Source organism: Pelophylax lessonae, assembly GCF_965119305.1.
Source record: "Pelophylax lessonae genome assembly, chromosome: 2".
Classification (NCBI taxonomy): Eukaryota; Metazoa; Chordata; class Amphibia; order Anura; family Ranidae; genus Pelophylax; species Pelophylax lessonae.
The window spans coordinates 174,393,360-174,411,569 of NC_138769.1; the positions used below are offsets into that span (position 1 = coordinate 174,393,360).

Consider the following 18,210-nt stretch of genomic DNA (forward strand, 5'->3'; position numbering starts at 1 on the left):
GTTTTCATTTCTCCCACGATTGTCCTATCAGGCTTCAAGACCCCTGACCCTCTGTCTTGACATGTCTGGACAGTGCTGATTGGCCCTGTGCTGATCACATGTACCCTCCCAAGAAAAAAAAACTCTCTAACAATACACACCAAACTGTGCAGCCTGACTCTATAGACTGTAAATATTAGGTTATCTTTTGGAGCCTATGGAAGAAGGAGATGATCAGAGAAGACAGGATTAAGCAGCCTTTTTACACAATGCAGAGGATTAACCCCTTAGGATCCACAGTAAGGGGTATAACAAGCATGCTTTACTGCATATACAGACTGATTTTACTGTTGTGGGTTAAGTAACACGTAATCATTCACCTGGGGTGGCATCTTTATTGTTAACATAGTGTTATATATTTCAATAAGCCCCCATCCACAGATCATATTACTCACCACCACACATTTGTGGGGAAGAAACCCTTGTCCTCTCAACATTGGAATAAGCTGCTTTGTCAATTCAGGTGTTTGGAAGCTGGCAGTGAGTTATAGGGGGGATGAGGATGACAGGGGGGTAGGGTGTTAGCAAGCTGGTAGTGGTGTGGCAGGTGTGATGAAGATGAGGGTGACAGGGAGTAGTGTATTAGGAAGGTTGCAGTGGGGTGCCAGGTGTAATGAAGATGAGGGTGACAGAGGGTAGTGTATTAGGAAGGGTGCAGTGGGGTGCCAGGTGTGATGATGACAGGGGGTAGTGTGTTAGCAAGGTTGCACTGGGGTGCCAGGTGGGAGAAGGATGAGGATGACAGGGGAAAGTGTGTTAGCAAGGTAGGGTGCCAGGTGGGATAAAAATGACAGGAGAGAGAGAGAGAGGGAAAGAAAGAGGAAAGGCACAGAAACAGAGAAAGAAGGATCACAAATATGAAAACAATAAAACAGAACACATTTTGGCATGATCTGTATTAATGAATTTAGAAATTGGGAAATAAATTTTATTTTTAAAAGTTTAGAAATATATATGACCTCAATATGCACGTCTGCAGGCTGTAACTGATGCTGTTGAGAGGTAAACAAAGAACACTGAAAAAACATGTACAGTACAGGGGTGTTATCTCGTTTATGGGAATCCTGCCTCTTGAAATCCACTATAGCCTCTGTCCTCATGCTTTTATGGGAGGCGGAGCATCCATCAATCAAGATGTGACATCCCACCTACTGTGTTCTTTTTTAGTTACTGGGCATGGAGAAGGAGGGAGAGACTAGGGTGTCATTTAAGCTCAGTATACACGCCCAGTTGTGTGATGTCAATACCATGTGACCTAAATAGCTCAGCTCGAACTGGAAATGTTCTCTCCAGCAATAGAGACCAAACTGAGCATGTGCAGCTGGACTACACTCACTGTGTCTTATCTGGACTTGTCCAGAGTGACCGTGCAGGAGGGGGAGGATCTGTGGATACAGGATCACACAGCCTTTTTACACAATGCAGAGGATTAATCAGTTAAGTTCCACAGTTTGGAAAACAAGCATGCCATTCTGCATCTACAGACTGATTTTACTGTTGTGGGTTTAGTAACACTTTAAGCTTATGATCTACCAGAACACCCAGATCCTTCTCCATCATTGACTCCCCCCAGTTGTACCACATCTAGTATGTATGATTCATGCATATTCTTAGCCCCCAAGTGCATAACTGAACCTTGGGGTACACCACTGATAACCTGTTAGAACTGAAACCTGACATTCTTTTGTTGTGATCTTTGAGGATCTTTGAAAATGAATTACTTCAGAGTACATACATTCGAAAGGTAAATAACTACTTGTTTTAAAGCTATTTTACAGCTAGTTAAAAATATGAAAATAGGTTAATATTGGCCATATTTTGGGCAGAGGTGTACTTTAAAGCAAACCTATGCTTTGCTCATACAGGACAGTTCACTTTAATGCCCACCTCGTCATCATCTCAGGTTCCCTTTGCTTCAACCACTGGGAGCAAAGAAACTGTCAGGGAGCAAAGAAACTACCTGGCACTTCAGGGTATGGATGTGCATGACACTCACCCCTTCTTTTCCTCTGACAGCATTGGTACTTAGTGACTGGACCAGCACTGTCAGGCAGTTGCAGGGAGAGAGAGTCCTCAGTTCTGTGTAATCTCCAGCTAGAGCAGGGGTGTCAAACTCAATTCTATCACTGGTTGCATCAGCATTATGGTTGCCCTCAAAGGGTCGGTTGTATCATTAAGACTATATAAATTTACCAAGGGCTTTTTTCTCAGAGAATAGGTGCAATCAGGGATGCACTATGTGAAGAGTTCAGGGGTGCACTACACACATAGTGCCGAGTTCAGGGTTGTATTACATAAAGAGCGCAGGGTTCAGGGGTATGCTACGTACAGAGTGCAGAGCTTAAGGATGCACTACATAGAGTTCAGAGGTGCAGGGTTCTCTTTCACAGGTTGTCCAAATCTCATTTCCACATTCTTCAGCTCTGACCTCTGCACTACTCTTCCCATCCCCCACCTCTGAACACATCTCCTTCTAAGGCCTCACCTCGCCCCCCCCCCCCTTCCCCAAAAGCCTCTTTACATCCTACCTACCTGGCTCTGTGTTTACAAGTAACAATGGGGAGTGGAGGGCGAGAGCCAGAGGTGGTGGAACTCCATTCTGCTATGTTCTGGCTGAAAAAAAGGACTGGGTGTGAGGGCCACATGAAATGGCCTGGTGGTCCAGATTCAGCCCACGGGTCTTGTGTTTGACACATGTGAACTAGAGCATTACATAGGGCTTCTTTCCTCAGTCTCAGTGGCTGAAAAGAGCAGTGGGGATACAAATATGTGAGAATGTGCTTCTTAGGAGGTGGGCATTAAAGGGAACTTGTTGCTTTTTTCCTGCATGGCCAAAACACAGATTTTGTGCAAGTAGTTAACTGATCTAACTATGTGTCTGGCAATTCTATTATTGTTAGTCTGGTTACCATTTCACAAACCTGAAAAATGTTGGAATACAGTTCATGTAGATCAGTATTAATACATTGCTCTGGCTTGATCCATAGATAACCCAAGATCTGCATCTTTTGTGTCAATTGGCATAAACAAAGACCAAGAGTTGGTGGAATGGCTGAGACAGCAGGGTGCAGCAGAGGATGTGATTGAACAGGTATGGGTCTCTATTCTTCACTGTTCATCATTGTATATTAGAAGCTCAATGTATGTAATTGCTTTCAAATATATATTTATATATATATGTATGTAACTTTTTCAGTTTGTTGAAGAAGACTACACGCTTTATGATGTTCTACATGATGTCACCAAAGAAGATCTGAAAACCCTTAGACTCAGGTAAAACAATTATCCTGAGCATTAGTAAAAAGGTTTTATAGGCCAGCCCTTACTTTTATGTGAAAGTATTATTTAATAGGTACTTGTATGCGAGCATAAATTGATTCAGGACTTCAGTCTGTATCTCCTTACCAGCAGCTGGCAGGTTCATGTCATTACAGGAAAAATGAGTTGCTGCTTAGGGAGCATGCAGCATTGCACCATAATATCTAATTTCTCTTACGTCCTCCGACAGTCGCCGCCCATTCACACAGTCTTCACTTATGGGGTATTGACTTCATCTCCACAGGAGTTTCTAGGCATAAGACTTGTAAAAGAACAATACATCTACATAGTCACACCCATGGGGGCTGTCCTTCTAATCCAATACCCCCCTGCAATAGCTATCCCAATTCAGTTTGTCTTCTGCCTAGCTTAGGAGTGGATAGGCTTCCCTGTGTTGAGGCTACAGTCTCAGCCTTCCTCTTTTTCTTTTATGATTTATTTTCAAAAGATGTCATTTTTTCTTTACATTGCTAGCTGTTTATTTTATCAGCACTAGTTAGTGGATCTTCGGATGAAGACGGCGTTTGCGGAGCCGGGAATCGGGCTGACCGTCCTTATTCTCCAGGACAGAGGGTCAGATGGAATCCCAGCCCGCCATTGAGCGTTTCGCAGGCTATGTGTTCGCCCTGGCCTCACAAACGACCCATCCCTGTCCATCAGGGATGCAGCCATGTGAGGTGGCTGGCGGCACTCCCCTGCCATCTGAGGGTGGGCGGTTTCCCGCTTGATATGAGGCACCCCACGCCATCGGGTACAGGTAAGTACATTCTGTGTGGGGCCTCTGTCTGGGGTCGGCAGTCCTGTGTGTCTGTGGTGTTCCCTATGTCTGTGCGTTTTTGGGCTCCCTGATACGGTCCCTGCGGGGGTTCTATTCTCTCACAGTAGTGCTGTGTGGGGTTTTGGGGGTCCCTCTCCTAAGGTCACCTTGGGTGCATTGGAGGTGCAGACACGTGCGGCGGCCACTGCGGGGTTAAACACCACCGGTCCGCCATTTTAAGTGTGGCCAGCATGTCTGGCTTCATTATGGGCATTTCTACAGCATGCTATGTAGTGGTTTTGGCGCCTTGCTGCGCCATCTTGCGTGTGGCATTCGATTGTTCAGAGAACATGTCGGCGGCCATCTTGCCGAAGCCTCCCATTACTTTCAATAGGCATCCATTTTCCCTTGGCCTGCAGCCTAGTTCAGCCTCCAGCGGTGACATCACTTCCTTCTTTCTCACAGAGCCGACCGAAGAAGCTGGTAACACACTGTGGGGTTCTGTCCTGCTGTTCTTTTCCTTACATAGTTACATAGTTACATAGTTGGTGAGGTTGAATAAAGACAAAAGTCCATCCAGTTCAACCTGTGTAGATGTGTGTGGCTGTAATCATCTTGCATACCCCTGAATGTTCTGATCCTTGAGATGTACGTCTAAGAGTCTTTTGAAAGCCACCATACTACCCGCAGAAACCACCTCATGTGGTAGAGAATTCCACAATCTTGTAGCCCTAACAGTAAAGAACCCCCCACGTTGCCTGAGGTTAAAACGCTTCTCCTCTAATCGCATTGTATGCCCCCGAGTTCTCATGCAATCCCTTCGACTGAACAGCTTTTTTTCTAAGCCTAGATCCCCATTTAGATATTTAAAAATTGCTATCATGTCCCCCCTCAGGCGTCTCTTCTCCAGGGAGAATAAATCAAGCGATTGCAGACGCTCCTCATAATCAAGGTCCTCCAATCCCCTAATTAGTTTAGTTGCCCTTCTCTGGACTCTCTCCAGCTCCAACACATCCCTTCTGAGGACTGGTGACCAGAACTTTCCTGTCCTGCTTTGTGCAATCTTCCTGGTCAGTTTTGTCCCTGCGGGGGGTCTGTGTCTCACAGTCGCTATAGCGGTGTGCTGTGGGGGTCCGCGGCACTCTTAAAGGGCCAGTTCAAAAAAAAAACTTTTTTATTTCTGCAATGGACAAATTCCCGCCAGCTCTGGTGGGGGATTCAGGTTCCTGTGAATCCTCTACCGTCACTAATTTGGCTGCTGTTGTGGCAACTTTGGTGTCAAAAATGGATGTGTTGATGTCTGAACGTGCTGCTAGGAAAAGGCCTAGGATTTCCTTTTCTTCTGATTTTGAGTGTGACATGGTTGCTGTAGGTAGCGTGGCCCTTTCGGGGTCTCGCTCTTCTCAGGACCCACAAGAGTCTGAGGGGGAGGCGGAGGTTGCAGGGGTGGATTATTCCCCCCCTGGGTCACCCGAGGAACGCGCAGCTATGGATGAGTTGATCCTAGCAGTGAAGGAAACACTACATGTGGAGGATGAGCCCACTCCTCCGGGCGTTGTGTCCTCTTTTGGTACACACAGGACCCGCAAGACGGCGCAGGTTTTTCCTTGTCCCGCAGAGTTTCACCATAAGGTGAATGAGCTATGGCGTAATTTAAAACACACCTTCGTGGTGTCTAAGAAGTTTCAACTTCTCTACCCTTTTGCGGCTACTACGGTTGCGCGCTGGTGTGTGCCTCCTCAAGTGGATCACATGGTGGCCAGGTTGAACAAAACTACCCTGCTCCCCGCCGAGGACTCCCTGGTGTTTAGGGACCCTACTGATAGGAGGCTGGAATCTCTTGCCCGACATTCCTACGTGGTGGCAGGTTCCATGCTCAGGCCTATTTTTGCCTCTGTGATGGTGGCTCAGGCTGTGGCGGATTGGACCAAGGTGCTCAAACGCACCCTCGTGGCTGACTCTGCCCCTCCCACTACAGTGGAGATGGTGAATCAGATTTATCGTGGGGTCATGTATTTGTGTGATGCGGCTCTAAATGAAGCCCATTTGGCGATACGCCTGTCCAGTGTCGCTGTGATTAACCGTCGCTTAATTTGGTTAAAATGCTGGTCGGCTGACCAAAAATCCAGGAAGACGGTGGCGGACATCCCCTATGCGGGGTCTCGCCTTTTTGGGGAAACCTTGGACGAATTGGTTAAAGGAGTCACTGGAGGTAAGAGTACTCTGCTGCCCCAGAATCCTAAGGGCAAGTTTTTCCGCGGTAAGCGGGGCCCCTCCTTTAAGCCTCCTCAAGGGTCCTTTCGTGCCTTCAAGGCGCAGAACAAGGGTAAACCCTTCAAGGGCCAAGGTGGTCAGAAAAAGCCTTGATTTGGCAAACAAAAATCCGGCCAGGCTGGGACGGCGGCTCAGTCCGCCTCTGCCTGAAGGGGCGCCCTCGCCCGTTACAGGAGTGGGGGGACGTTTGCGCGATTTCCTCCAACCTTGGCTGCTCCGAATCACGGACAGGTGGGTTCAGGAAATCATTCGGTCAGGGTACAAGATCGAATTTCTTTCACGGCCGGCGAACAGATTCTTTCCCTCAAATCTTCATTTGACCCCAGGGCGGTTACAGGACCTACATCAGGTTTCGGGGTTTTTATTCGAATCTGTTCACTGTGCCCAGAAAGGAGGGCAAAGTGTGTCCGATTCTGGACTTAAAAGCGCTGAACCGCTTTGTGCGCGTTCGAAAATTCTGCATGGAATCACTCCGCTCGGTGGTGGCCTCCCTGAATCCGGGGGAGTTCCTGGCCTCTATAGACCTGAAGGATGCGTATCTACACATCCCCATTTTCGAGGGTCATCAGAGGTACCTCCGATTCGCTATCGCGGAGGAACATTACCAGTTTGTGGCATTGCCTTTCGGTCTCGCTTCGGCTCCAAGGGTCTTTACCAAAGTGTTGGCGCCAGTTCTGGGCCTGTTGCGGGCACAGGGCATTGCGGTCTTGGGATATCTGGACGATCTCCTGTTAAGATCGAGTGCCAGTCAGAGCCTGCTGCGCGATCTGTCCACTACGGTCCAGACGCTTCAGGAGTTCGGTTGGACGATCAACATTCAGAAGTCGACCTTGTCGCCTTCGGTTCGTCTCCCGTATCTGGGCATGGTTCTGGATTCTGCTCAAGCAAAGGTGTTCTTACCGGAGGACAAGCTCCGGACCCTACAGAACGAGGTCAGGTCCCTCAGGGACAACAAATCCTCGTCACTCAGGACCTGTATGCGGTCCCTGGGGTTGATGGTGTCAGCCTTCGAGGCGATACCATTTGCACAATTTCACACACGATCTCTCCAAGCGGAGATCCTGGCCAGGTGGGACAGACTACCTCAGTCCTTGGACCTGAGAGTGTCTCTGAGTCACCAAACCAGAATGGATCTCTTGTGGTGGCCTCAGTCCCTGGCGGTGTCGGACGGAAAATCCTTCCGGCCAATTCTGTGGACGGTAATGACCACGGATGCCAGCCTGTCGGGCTGGGGTGGCGTTCTGGGCAACCTGTCTGGAATCCTCCCTCCCGATCAACATTTTGGAATTGAGAGCGATCAGGCTGTGCCTGATCCATTGGTCAGATCGTCTTCAGGGCCGTCCTGTACGGGTGCAGACGGACAATGCCACTGCGGTGGCTTACATCAATCACCAAGGGGGCACCAGGAGTGCCCGGGTGGCCCAGGAAGTGACCAGTATTCTGTCTTGGGCCGAGACTCATGTCCCGGCGATATCGGCGGAGAATTGGCAGGCCGACTATCTGAGCCGCCAGATCCTGGACCAGGGGGAATGGTCCCTACAGATGTTTCAGATGCTGTGTGCGAAGTGGGGATCCCCAGATGTGCATCTGTTTGCGTCTCTGCTAAACCACAAGGTGGAAAGGTTCGTGGCAAAAATGCGCGATTCTCTGGCAGACGCCTCGGATGCGCTGGTGGTGCCTTGGCGTCAGTATCGACTGATCTATGCCTTTCCTCCGATTCAATTGTTGTCCAGGTTCCTTCGTAGGTTGGCCTCGGAACAATCGCTGCTGATCCTGGTGGCGCAGGACTGGCCTCGCCGGTCCTGGTACGCGGACATCGTTCACCTGGCCGTAGAGCCTCCGTGGCGGCTGCCAATGCGAGAAGATCTGCTGTCCCAGGGACCGATCTTCCATCCTGCTTTACAGTCGCTGGCTTTAACGGCCTGGCTGTTGAAAGCCAGGTCCTGAGAGACAGGGGTCTCTCCTCAGAGGTCATTCCTACTTTGAAGAGGCTAGAAAAGCCTCTTCTGGTAAGATTTATTACCGTACATGGAAAGCTTATTTTGCCTGGTGTGAGTCCAGGGGTTTCTCTCCTCGTTCCTTTTCGGTGGCGAGGGTGTTGGCTTTCCTTCAGACTGGTGTGGACCAGCGTCTTGCGTTGGCCACGATTAAGGGCCAGGTCTCTGCACTGGCTATTCTTTTCCAGCGCCCTGTGGCGTCTAATTACTTGATTCACACCTTTATTCAAGGTGTGTGTCACTTGGCTCCTCCTAGAAGGGAGCCCTTACCTCCATGGGACTTGAACTTGGTTCTGTCCATGTTGCAGCATTCCCCTTTTGAAAACATCAGGGAAATTTCATTACCTATGCTATCTAAGAAGGTTGCGTTCCTGGTAGCAATCACTTCTGCTCGCAGAGTGTCAGAGTTGGCGGCGTTGTCTTGCTGTTCCCCTTACCTGGTGGTTCATAGGGATAAGGTGGTCTTGCGACCTAATCCGTCCTTTTTGCCAAAGGTGGTTTCGTAATTCCACCTGAATGAGGACATTGTTTTGCCTTCGCTTTGTGCGAACCCTAGCATCCAAAGGAGGTTGCCTTGCATTCCTTGGCTGTTGTCCGGGCGATCAGGGTTTACCTGTCGTCGACTGAATCCTTTCTGAAATCGGATTCTCTCTTTGTCCTTCCTGAGGGACCTCGGAAGGGTATGGCTGCGTCTGCAGCAACCATTGGCAAATGGGTCAGACAGACCATTGTACAGGCCTATTCGTTGCGGGAACGGGTTCCTCCCTTCCCTGTCAAGGCGCATTCTACCAGGTCGGTGAGTGCATCCTGGGCCTTCCAGCATCAGGCCTCGGTGGCCCAGGTGTGCAAGGCTGCGACTTGGTCGTCAGTGCACACCTTTTCCAAATTCTATAAAATTGATGTTCTGCCATCAGCTGATGCCTCCTTTGGCCTCAAAGTTCTCTGTGCGGCAGTGCCATAGGGAACCCTGGGTTGTACGGGTCCCTGGCTGTTGGGGTTGTTTTTCCCCTTGGTTATTTGTTTTCCTGGGTTGTTGCTCATGTTGAGCCCTTTTTTGTTACCCAGAAGGTTACCTTTCTGTGCATGTAAGGTTCCTTTCTCTGATGTGGGTACTGCGTTGCTTTTCTGGCTGTTGCGTTGCCCACCCCTCATGTCTACACTGCTTTGGGACATCCCCATAAGTGAAGACTGTGTGAATGGGCGGCGACTGTCGGAGGACGTAAGAGAAAACAGAATTTTTGTAAAATCTTACCGTAAAATTCCTTTCTCTGAGTCCTCCAACAGTCGCCGCCCCGCCCCTCTTTTGGGGTTTTTTATACACTATCACTGCTTGCGACCAAACTGAATTGGGATGGCTATTGCAGGGGGGTATTGGACTAGAAGGACAGCCCCCATGGGTGTGACTATGTAGATGTATTGTTCTTTTACAAGTCTTATGCCTAGAAACTCCTGTGGAGATTAAGTCAATACCCCATAAGTGAAGACTGTGTGAATGGGCGGCGACTGTCGGAGGACTCAGAGAAAGGAATTTTACGGTAAGATTTTACAAAAATTCCGTTTTTTTTCCCTATAAAGATAATAAACATGTTATTCTTACCTGCTCTGTTACAGTGGATTTGCACAGAGCAGCCTGGATTCTCCTCTTCTCGGGTCCCCATTCTGTGATCCTGGCCCCTCCCTCCTGTTCAGTGCCCCCACAGAAAGCAGCTTGCTATGGGGGGCACCCGAGCCGAGTCACAGCTCCTTGTGTCCATTCAGACACGAAGACCTAACCCGGCCTGCCCCCTCTCTCCGCTGATTGACTTTGATTGACAGCAGCAGGAGCCAATAGCGCCGCTGCTGTGTCTCAGCCAATCAGCAAGGAGAATTTTGGATAGCAGAGACACTCCGTGGACATCGCTGGACCTCAGGTAAGTGTTAGGGAGGGGCCTGAAGGGGGCTACTGCACACAGAAGGCTTTTTATCTTTTTGCATAGAATGTATTAAGGTGAAAAAAACCTTCTGCCTTTACAATTCCTTTAAGGAACCAGGTAGTATGTGCTTCCATTGACATCCATTAAAAAAGTATGATTCCGATTGATATTTGGTTTTTAGTGTAGAATCTGGCTCCTGGTACTTATCCGGGTTCTTTCGTTGTGTTGATGGGGACAAGGGCCTCTTCCCGACAACCCTGGGCAGTGGTTGTGGGGGTCTTATCGTAATCTGGATGCCCCCTGTAACCAGGGGGGTCCCCCAGATCCCCCTCCCCACGTGAATGAGTATGGGGTACATTGTTCATTGTACCCCTACCCATTCACCCAAAAAAAGGCAGTGTAGTGTAAATAGTGACAAGAGACGGTTTTGAGAAGTCCTTTATTAAAATTCTTCCTCCGGTCTTCTCCCTCTGGTCTTCTCCTGCCAACCTGGTCCTCCTCCAAAGATGTCTTCCGTGATTATGCTATCTCCGCTCTTTGCGGCTTCTTATATAGCTGTGGGGCGTGGCCACCCAGTGATGTCACCCAGAGACCCCGCCCCCTTGTGTAATCACACATCGTCAGGTGACGACACAAGGAGACAGGCCTCCGGGTGACATCACCGGTTGGCAGCGGAGAAGACCAGGGAGAAGACCGGAGGAAGAAGACCAGAGGGAGATTTTTAATAAAGGACTTCTCAAAACCATCTCCTGTCATTATTTACACTACACTGCCTTTTTTGGGGTGAATAGGTAGGGGTACAATGTACCCCATACTCATTCACATGGGGGGCGGGATCTTGGGGGGGCCCCTTGTTACAGGGGACGTCCAGATTCCGATAGGCTCGCAGACCAACCACAACCACCACCCAGGGCTGTCAGGAAGAGGCCCTTGTCCCCACCAGCATGGGGACCCCACACTGTTTTTTTCATGGGGTTCCGCTTAAAATCCATAGGGCCTGGTATGGAATCTGGGGGGGACCCCCATGCCATTTGTTTTCCATTTTGGCATGGAGTTCCCTCTCAAGAGCCTCAGAGCGCAAGTCGCACCACAAGTTGGATCATCATCACCCGACTTGGATGCAACTTCTTTTCAAATCAATGAGCTTAAAGCCGTATCAAGGACGGCTCATAGGCAACCATTGATTTTGAATAGAGGCAGAAAAACTGAAAATTCCTATCATACTTACCGTAATTTTCCTTTCCTGGTGGTCTCCATGGCAGTCTACGTGTGGGTTAACCCCGCCTCCTCTCCAATGGTATAGGACCCCCCTCTATAAATTTCAGCTTGCAGGCACAGCCAGTGTTCCATATCTTAGCCGAATCCAAGACCAGAGGGTGGGAACTCCGGCTGCCATGGAGACCACCAGGAAAGGAAAATTACGGTAAGTATGATTGGAATTTTCCGTTTTCCTGGCAGTCTCCATGGCAGCCTACGTGTGGGAAATAACTAGCCCAAACCACATGGGTGGGAATGTTTCAAATCAAATTTTACTTCAAATTATTAGCAGACAAAACAGTCAAGCCAAAATTAACTGAAGATAAGGAGGCTGGCTCCACACAATAATGTGTCATAAACGTATTTACAGAAGACCAGGAAGCTGCTCTGCAGACTACTTCTGGTGCAACATGATGTGAAGCCGCCCAGGATGTTGAGATGCTTCTCGTTGAGTGGGCTGCAACCACCTCCGGAGGAGCCAAACCCTCTACACAGTAAGCTCGCTGAATGGCAGACACAATCCAGGCCGCAATGGACCTTGACGAGGCCCGTTTCCCTCTATTCTTGCCTGAGAAAAGGACGAAGAGATTATCCGATTGTCTGAAAGAAGACATGGACTGGAGATATTCCGTAAGAGTTTTCCCTACATCCAAGGGATGAGGTTCATTATCCTCTGAAGAACGAAAGGTAGGAAGTACAATCTCCTGGTTCTCATGAAAAACCGATGATACCTTCGGATTGGAATTGAGCATCGGAATTAGGACTACTCGGTCCGGGAAGAACGTGAGAAAAGGTTCTTTATGACCAAGGGAACTGATCTCAGAAACTCTTTCAGCTGAAGTGATTGCTACTAAAAAGGCTGTTTTAATGGTAAGATCTTTAATGGAGTCCGACAAACTAGATCTTGAAAGGACGTTAAGGACAAGGGGAAGGTCCCATTTTGGGAACCTTGGCTTCCTCTGAGGTCTGAGTCTGACCGCACCTTTGAAGAATTGTTGTATGAGTATATGCTTGGCCCAGGAGAACCCTGAGAACACCGATAAGGCTGATATTTGCACCCTGAGAGTCCCAACTGATAGGGACTTATCCAGACCTGCTTGAAGGAACTTCAGGACTTCTTGAACTCCGAAATTCAGGGAAGGATTTCCCTCCGGGTACGTGAATTCCAAGAATCTAGACCAGACTCTACAGTAAACTCTGTTCGTACTAGGTCTCCTGGAGTTCATTAAGGTAGGAATTGCCCCAGGAGGGCATCCGAGTGACTCCAACCTCTCCCTCTCAAGAACCAGACCGTTAACCTGAGCAAGGCGGGGCAGGGGTGTAATGTTGTTCCCTGCGAGAGAAGGTCTGGTTTGATGGGCAGGGGAATCGGGCTCCGATAGCTGAGTTGCAGGAGAAGTTGTAACCAGGGCCTGTTCGGCCAGTGAGGGGCTACCATGACAATCTCCACATCTTCTGCTTGGAGTCTCTGAAGAAATCTGAGGATGATGGGAAATGGGGGAAAGCATATGCCCTGCTGAATTCCCATCTGTCAGTCAGAGAATCTGTTCCGCATGCTTGGTGACACTTGCTGCGTGTGAAGTGCCGGACCAGCTTGTGGTTGCATGGAGATGCAAACAGGTCTACTTCTGGTGAGACCCCTAGGGACAGAATCCACTTAAATGAGTCTATGTGGAGAGACCACTCGTTGTGATTCAACTGAACTCTGGAAAGGAAATCTGCCTGAACATTCTGTGGCCCCGGAATGTAGGCCCGCCGAGATGTTGGACAGATGGGCTTGGGCCCATGTCATGATTGGGTCTACTTCCTGAAGAAGGGAGAGACTCCTGGTACCGCCCTGTCTTTTCACATAAGCCACTGCCGTGGTGTTGTCCATTCGAAGAAGTACGGATTTGCCTTCTATTAGATGATGGAAAGCTTGAAGAGCTAGAAAAGCCGCACGAAGCTCCAGGACGTTGGAAACCAGGGAGTGGGCTTGCGGAGGCCATTTCCCTTGAGCCACCTCTGTCATGCAATGGGCTCCCCAGCCAGAGTTGCTGGCGTCGGTTGTAATGATGACCCATGTGATGGGAACTAGAGAATGGCAATTGAGCAGGTTCTTGCGTTGGAGCCACCATAATAAGCTGCTCCTCATGCTGTGGGAAATAAAGATACGCTGATCGTGATCTTCCGGATTCCACTGCCGAAGGAAGCCCCTCTGAAAGGGCCGCATTCGCCACAGTGCCCACTTGACCATAGGGGCCGTCGAGACCATTGTGCCGATGATCTTGAGACACTGGGATGCCGTCAGAAAAGAGGATGAGAGGCCTGGAAGGATCCTTTCCCGAACCACCGGGATTTTCTCTAGAGGCAGAGAAAGTGTATTCTGAACGGTGTTGAATTGAGCCCCTAGATAGACTAGATGTTGAGAGGGCTCCAGATGACTTTTTTGAAGATTCAACAACCACCCGAACTCCACGAGAGTTGTAGTGACCAGGTCCCTGTGGGACAAAAGTTGATCCCGGTCTTGTGACAACAGTAGAAGATCGTCCAAGTAGTGATGTAGACGTACACCCTTTGTTCTGATTAAAGCTACCACTGCTAGAAGGACCTTGGAAAACACCCTTGGGGATGTGGACAGGCCAAAGGAAGGCAGATGAACTGGAAGTGTTGATGTTCTACCGCGAAACGAAGGTACTTGTGGAAGTTTACTGCTATAGGCACATGGAAATAGGCGTCTTTGAGATCTATTGACACTAGCCAGTCTCCTGGAAGTACCGCTTTCTGGATAGTAGATAAGGTCTCCATTTTGAACTTTTCATTCTTGATGAACCTGTTGGGATAGGTGAGATCTATCACAGGGCGCCAGGATCCTTTCTTCTTCTGTACTAGAAAGAGGGGCGAATATACGCCTTGGAATCTTTCCTGCACGGGCACCGGAATTATTGCGCCCTGAGCTACCAAAGTGCTTACATAGTCGTGCAAAACATTTCTTTTCTCGTCCTGAAAAGGCAAGCGAGTGGGAATAAATCTGGACACGGGATCTGTGGAGAAAGTCCATGTGTGTCCGGTGGACACTGTCCTGATGGTCCAGAAGTCTGAGATTGAGGCCGCCCAGACACGCTGAAAGCGGAGCAGGCGTGCCCCCACCTGGCATGTCTGAACGGGCCCAATCTCAAAAGGACTTTGAGGTTTCTTGACCGGAAGGTGCTGAGCCTCTGACCGGCTTACGAGAGGATGCTTGGCTGCTCTTCCAATTTCTCCTGTAATCTCGCCCAGGCCTATATGAGCGGGCATCCTTTGATCGCTCTGCAAACTGCTTTCTTGGTTGCTGCTTCTTAGGGCCAAAGAGGCGCCTATCTTGGGGAAGGAGACCTGACTTTCCACCCGTCACTTTAGTAATTGCATTATCCAATTTGTTTCCAAATAAAGAGGAACCTTCAAAAGGGATTTTGCACCAAGCCTGTTTAGAGGCTGGGTCTGCCAGCCAGGGACGCAACCACAGGGCCCGTTTGGCTGTGACAGAAGCCAACATGGATCTGGATAAGAGACGTAACACATCAATGGATGCTTCTCCAAGAAACACAGAAGCTAACTTCAGTTCCTGAACAGGAGAGTTCTCTACTGCATCTTCAGACACACTTCTTAATTTTAGTTCAACATCAGAAACCCAGGTTTCCATGGCCTTAGACATGGCTGCTAGTGCTAGCACAGGTTTACAAGCCGCACCGGCTGTGACATAAATTCTTTTTAAATCCAAGTCCATCTTCCTATCCAGAGGGTCTTTAAAGGACACCGCATTATCCAGCGGGAGTGTAACGTGTTTTGCCAGTCTGGAAACTGCAGCATCAACCAGAGGAGCTGATTCCAGGTGACTGACTTCTTCCGATTTAAAAGGATACAACTTAGACAGTTTGGAGGATAAGGAGGTCTTGCTATCCCCTTTACTCCACTCTTCTAGGATGACATCCTTCAATTCTGACAGGAGCGGAAAGTTTAGCCGCTCTTTCCCCAAATGTTTGAAAAACCTTCTCTGTTTTACTTGTGGGGTACTGGGATCTTCCCATTTCAGAGCCTCTTTGACTGCTCTTTTGAGAGGTGCCCAAAGGGCAAAATCAAAACCCCCAACTGCACCTTCCTCTTCTTCCGAATCGCTCTCTGAGGATTTCCCGGAAGTGAAGCTTGGCTGAGAGGGACCTTGCTCTTCAGGAGCATCAGCAGAAGAGCTGGGAGTAGCAGACCCAGGTGTGGGACCAGCATTCCACTCATTCATGGATTGCTGGACAATCCGTTTCACCAGGGATTCCAATCTCTGATCTTCAGACTCTTTCACCAGCTGCACGAGTGAAACAGGGCTCGCAAAGGGACTTGTCCTCCGGGACATGCGCCCCACAACCCCAACAGGCTCTCTGGGCCGTATGGCTACTGTGGCGGTGTGTGCGGTGTCTGGAGGAGGAATGTGAGCGTCTCCTCTCATGTCTGCTCCCTGATGGAGACTCACGGCGTCTTGACCTTGAAGATGATTCTCTTCGTGGCCTGACAGGGTCTCTTTCTTGACCAGACCTGGAGGAGCTGGGAGAAAGAGAAATCCAGGGAGACACAGGATTTTGCCATGAATCATGAGCCAGCAACCCTCCCTTCATATCCCTCTAAATGTACCAGCACTCACCTGTTGTGATGTTGTGAGAGGGCTGGCCACAAGAGGGCGGTGAAGCAGGATCCATGTTTCAGGCAAAACCACAAACTCACTAGGAAGTAGAGCATACAGGGATCACTACAAAGCAATAAGGAACATTCAGGTGTTGTCCTAATATGCATCCAACCGCTCCCCCCCCCCCCCCCCCTGCATACCACAAAAAGGTATGCAGCATCCGGTCCCCACATACCTGGTAAACAAACGGACAAGGTACCGGGAAGACGTCGCTATGCCCACAGTGGATTCCCAAATGCTCTGGAGCTGACAGGCGTTTAAATTTTCACGCCAGGATGACGTCAGCGACGGCCGGCCGTGATCGCAAGTTCGCATGCGCGGACCAGGCCTCGCTTCCGATCTCGGCGAAGTGCGCATGTGCAGGCAGCGAGCGGAGCTCCATTACCATACAGCGCATGCGTCCGCCGGACTGAGCGGAGGGGAAGCAGGAAGGAGATGGCTGGAACGCATGGAGCGTTCCAGCCGCCATTGGGCCACCAGGGATAGCAAAGAAAGATAGTTTTGAGACAAACAAACATAACAAAAACACTGCCATGGAGGAGACAAATCTTCAGACCCTGTCAGGATATCCGTCGGCCATCCGAAGCACCGCACAGTTATCAGCCAAAAGGGGATTTTGAAATGTCACTCACCCGCCCATGGCTGGGCCCTGGACATAGACACCGACTTTTCATTCTGAGGTAAGCGACCAAATTTCAACAGGAAATAATCCAAATAGGGTCCTTGGAGGAGGACAAAAAAGGAACACTGGCTGTGCCTGCAAGCTGAAATTTATAGAGGGGGGTCCTATACCATTGGAGAGGAGGCGGGGTTAACCCACACGTAGGCTGCCATGGAGACTGCCAGGAAAACACTGCTAAAAGCTAACAAGGCTAAACGTGCAATAACGGCAATGGAAAAAGTTACTAAAAGCACGTTTTTACAGCTGCTTTTTCCTGGCGTTGGCAGTTGCTCTGCAGCTCGTTTTTTCTAACGCCCTGTGCGCATGAGGCCTTTGACTTCCGACTACTTACACACAGACAGAAATATGTCACAAATGCATTATTGAATTTCTATTTTTCTGAATTTCTGTTTTCTGCAATTTCTATTATTCGAAATATTTTGTTGCCAAGTGTGTTTTTCTATTTTTATTACAATGCTCTTAGTGTTTTGCCCCTCGGTGAAGCTGCAGTATTTCCTTTCACTTGTGGTTTACATCTTTATCTATTAGGTTTATCAAAGTTCATCAAGTTCTTTATCACCATTGTAAATTGAGATTTGCTCATTTTTCTGGAATTTGTGAATCCGTTGTTTTATCTTTAGTGGGTCATTATGATATCCAGAAACTGATTCTTTTCTTTTTATCTCGCCACAGGGGTGGATCGATGTGCCGGTTATGGAAAGCTATCTCCAAATACAGAAAGCCAAATAAAATAGAAGTCAATTATTAACCTTATAAATACTTTGATGCAGTCCGATATGTAAACTGTACATTATAGAGAGAAAACATTCCAATGTTTAAGTTATTTATCTTTTGTATATCACTGTATAGCTGTTCCTCCTCTGAGTGTTTTCTTACATGTAGATGTATTTAAATTCTTTGTACTGTAACTTGTATACAAAATAGGATGTTTCTTGTCATTGCGCTGATGAAAAGATCGTTGAATGTTTGTCATTACGGATTTTGTAAAGAGGTTTTTTGTAATTGAGTGTAAAATGTGCAGTTCTGATTTACTAAGGATAAGTGAAAATTACTGATTGATGTGTGTGAACTGGGGGTACAATTGCAGTCCTTGGGGCCTTCATACTGGCCAGATGTTTGGCAATGTCAGTTCATTTTCTTTAGGCCTGGTTCACACAAGTGCGACTTCTTATGGGATTTGGGTCGCACAGAATTGCATGACAAGGGAAGTCCCATTTTTTTTAAAGGTACTTGTTATAATCAATGCAACTCAGAACAGTGCAATTTTGGAAAAAGGTTCCTTC

The 18,210-nt window shown here is 48.6% G+C and overlaps 1 protein-coding gene across 1 annotated transcript in view; it reads left to right on the forward strand.

Moving 5' to 3' along the window:
* MAP3K15 (mitogen-activated protein kinase kinase kinase 15) overlaps nt 1–17,939 on the forward strand; it is a 311,475-nt gene extending 293,536 nt beyond the window's left edge. Inside the window, exons 27-29 of the mRNA XM_082244591.1 lie at nt 3,027–3,130; nt 3,236–3,312; nt 17,600–17,939. Of these exons, the coding sequence (XP_082100717.1) occupies nt 3,027–3,130; nt 3,236–3,312; nt 17,600–17,675 (257 nt within the window). The 3' untranslated portion in view covers nt 17,676–17,939. The remainder of the gene's footprint in view (nt 1–3,026; nt 3,131–3,235; nt 3,313–17,599) is intronic.
* The last annotated feature ends 271 nt before the right edge of the window (nt 17,940–18,210 follow it).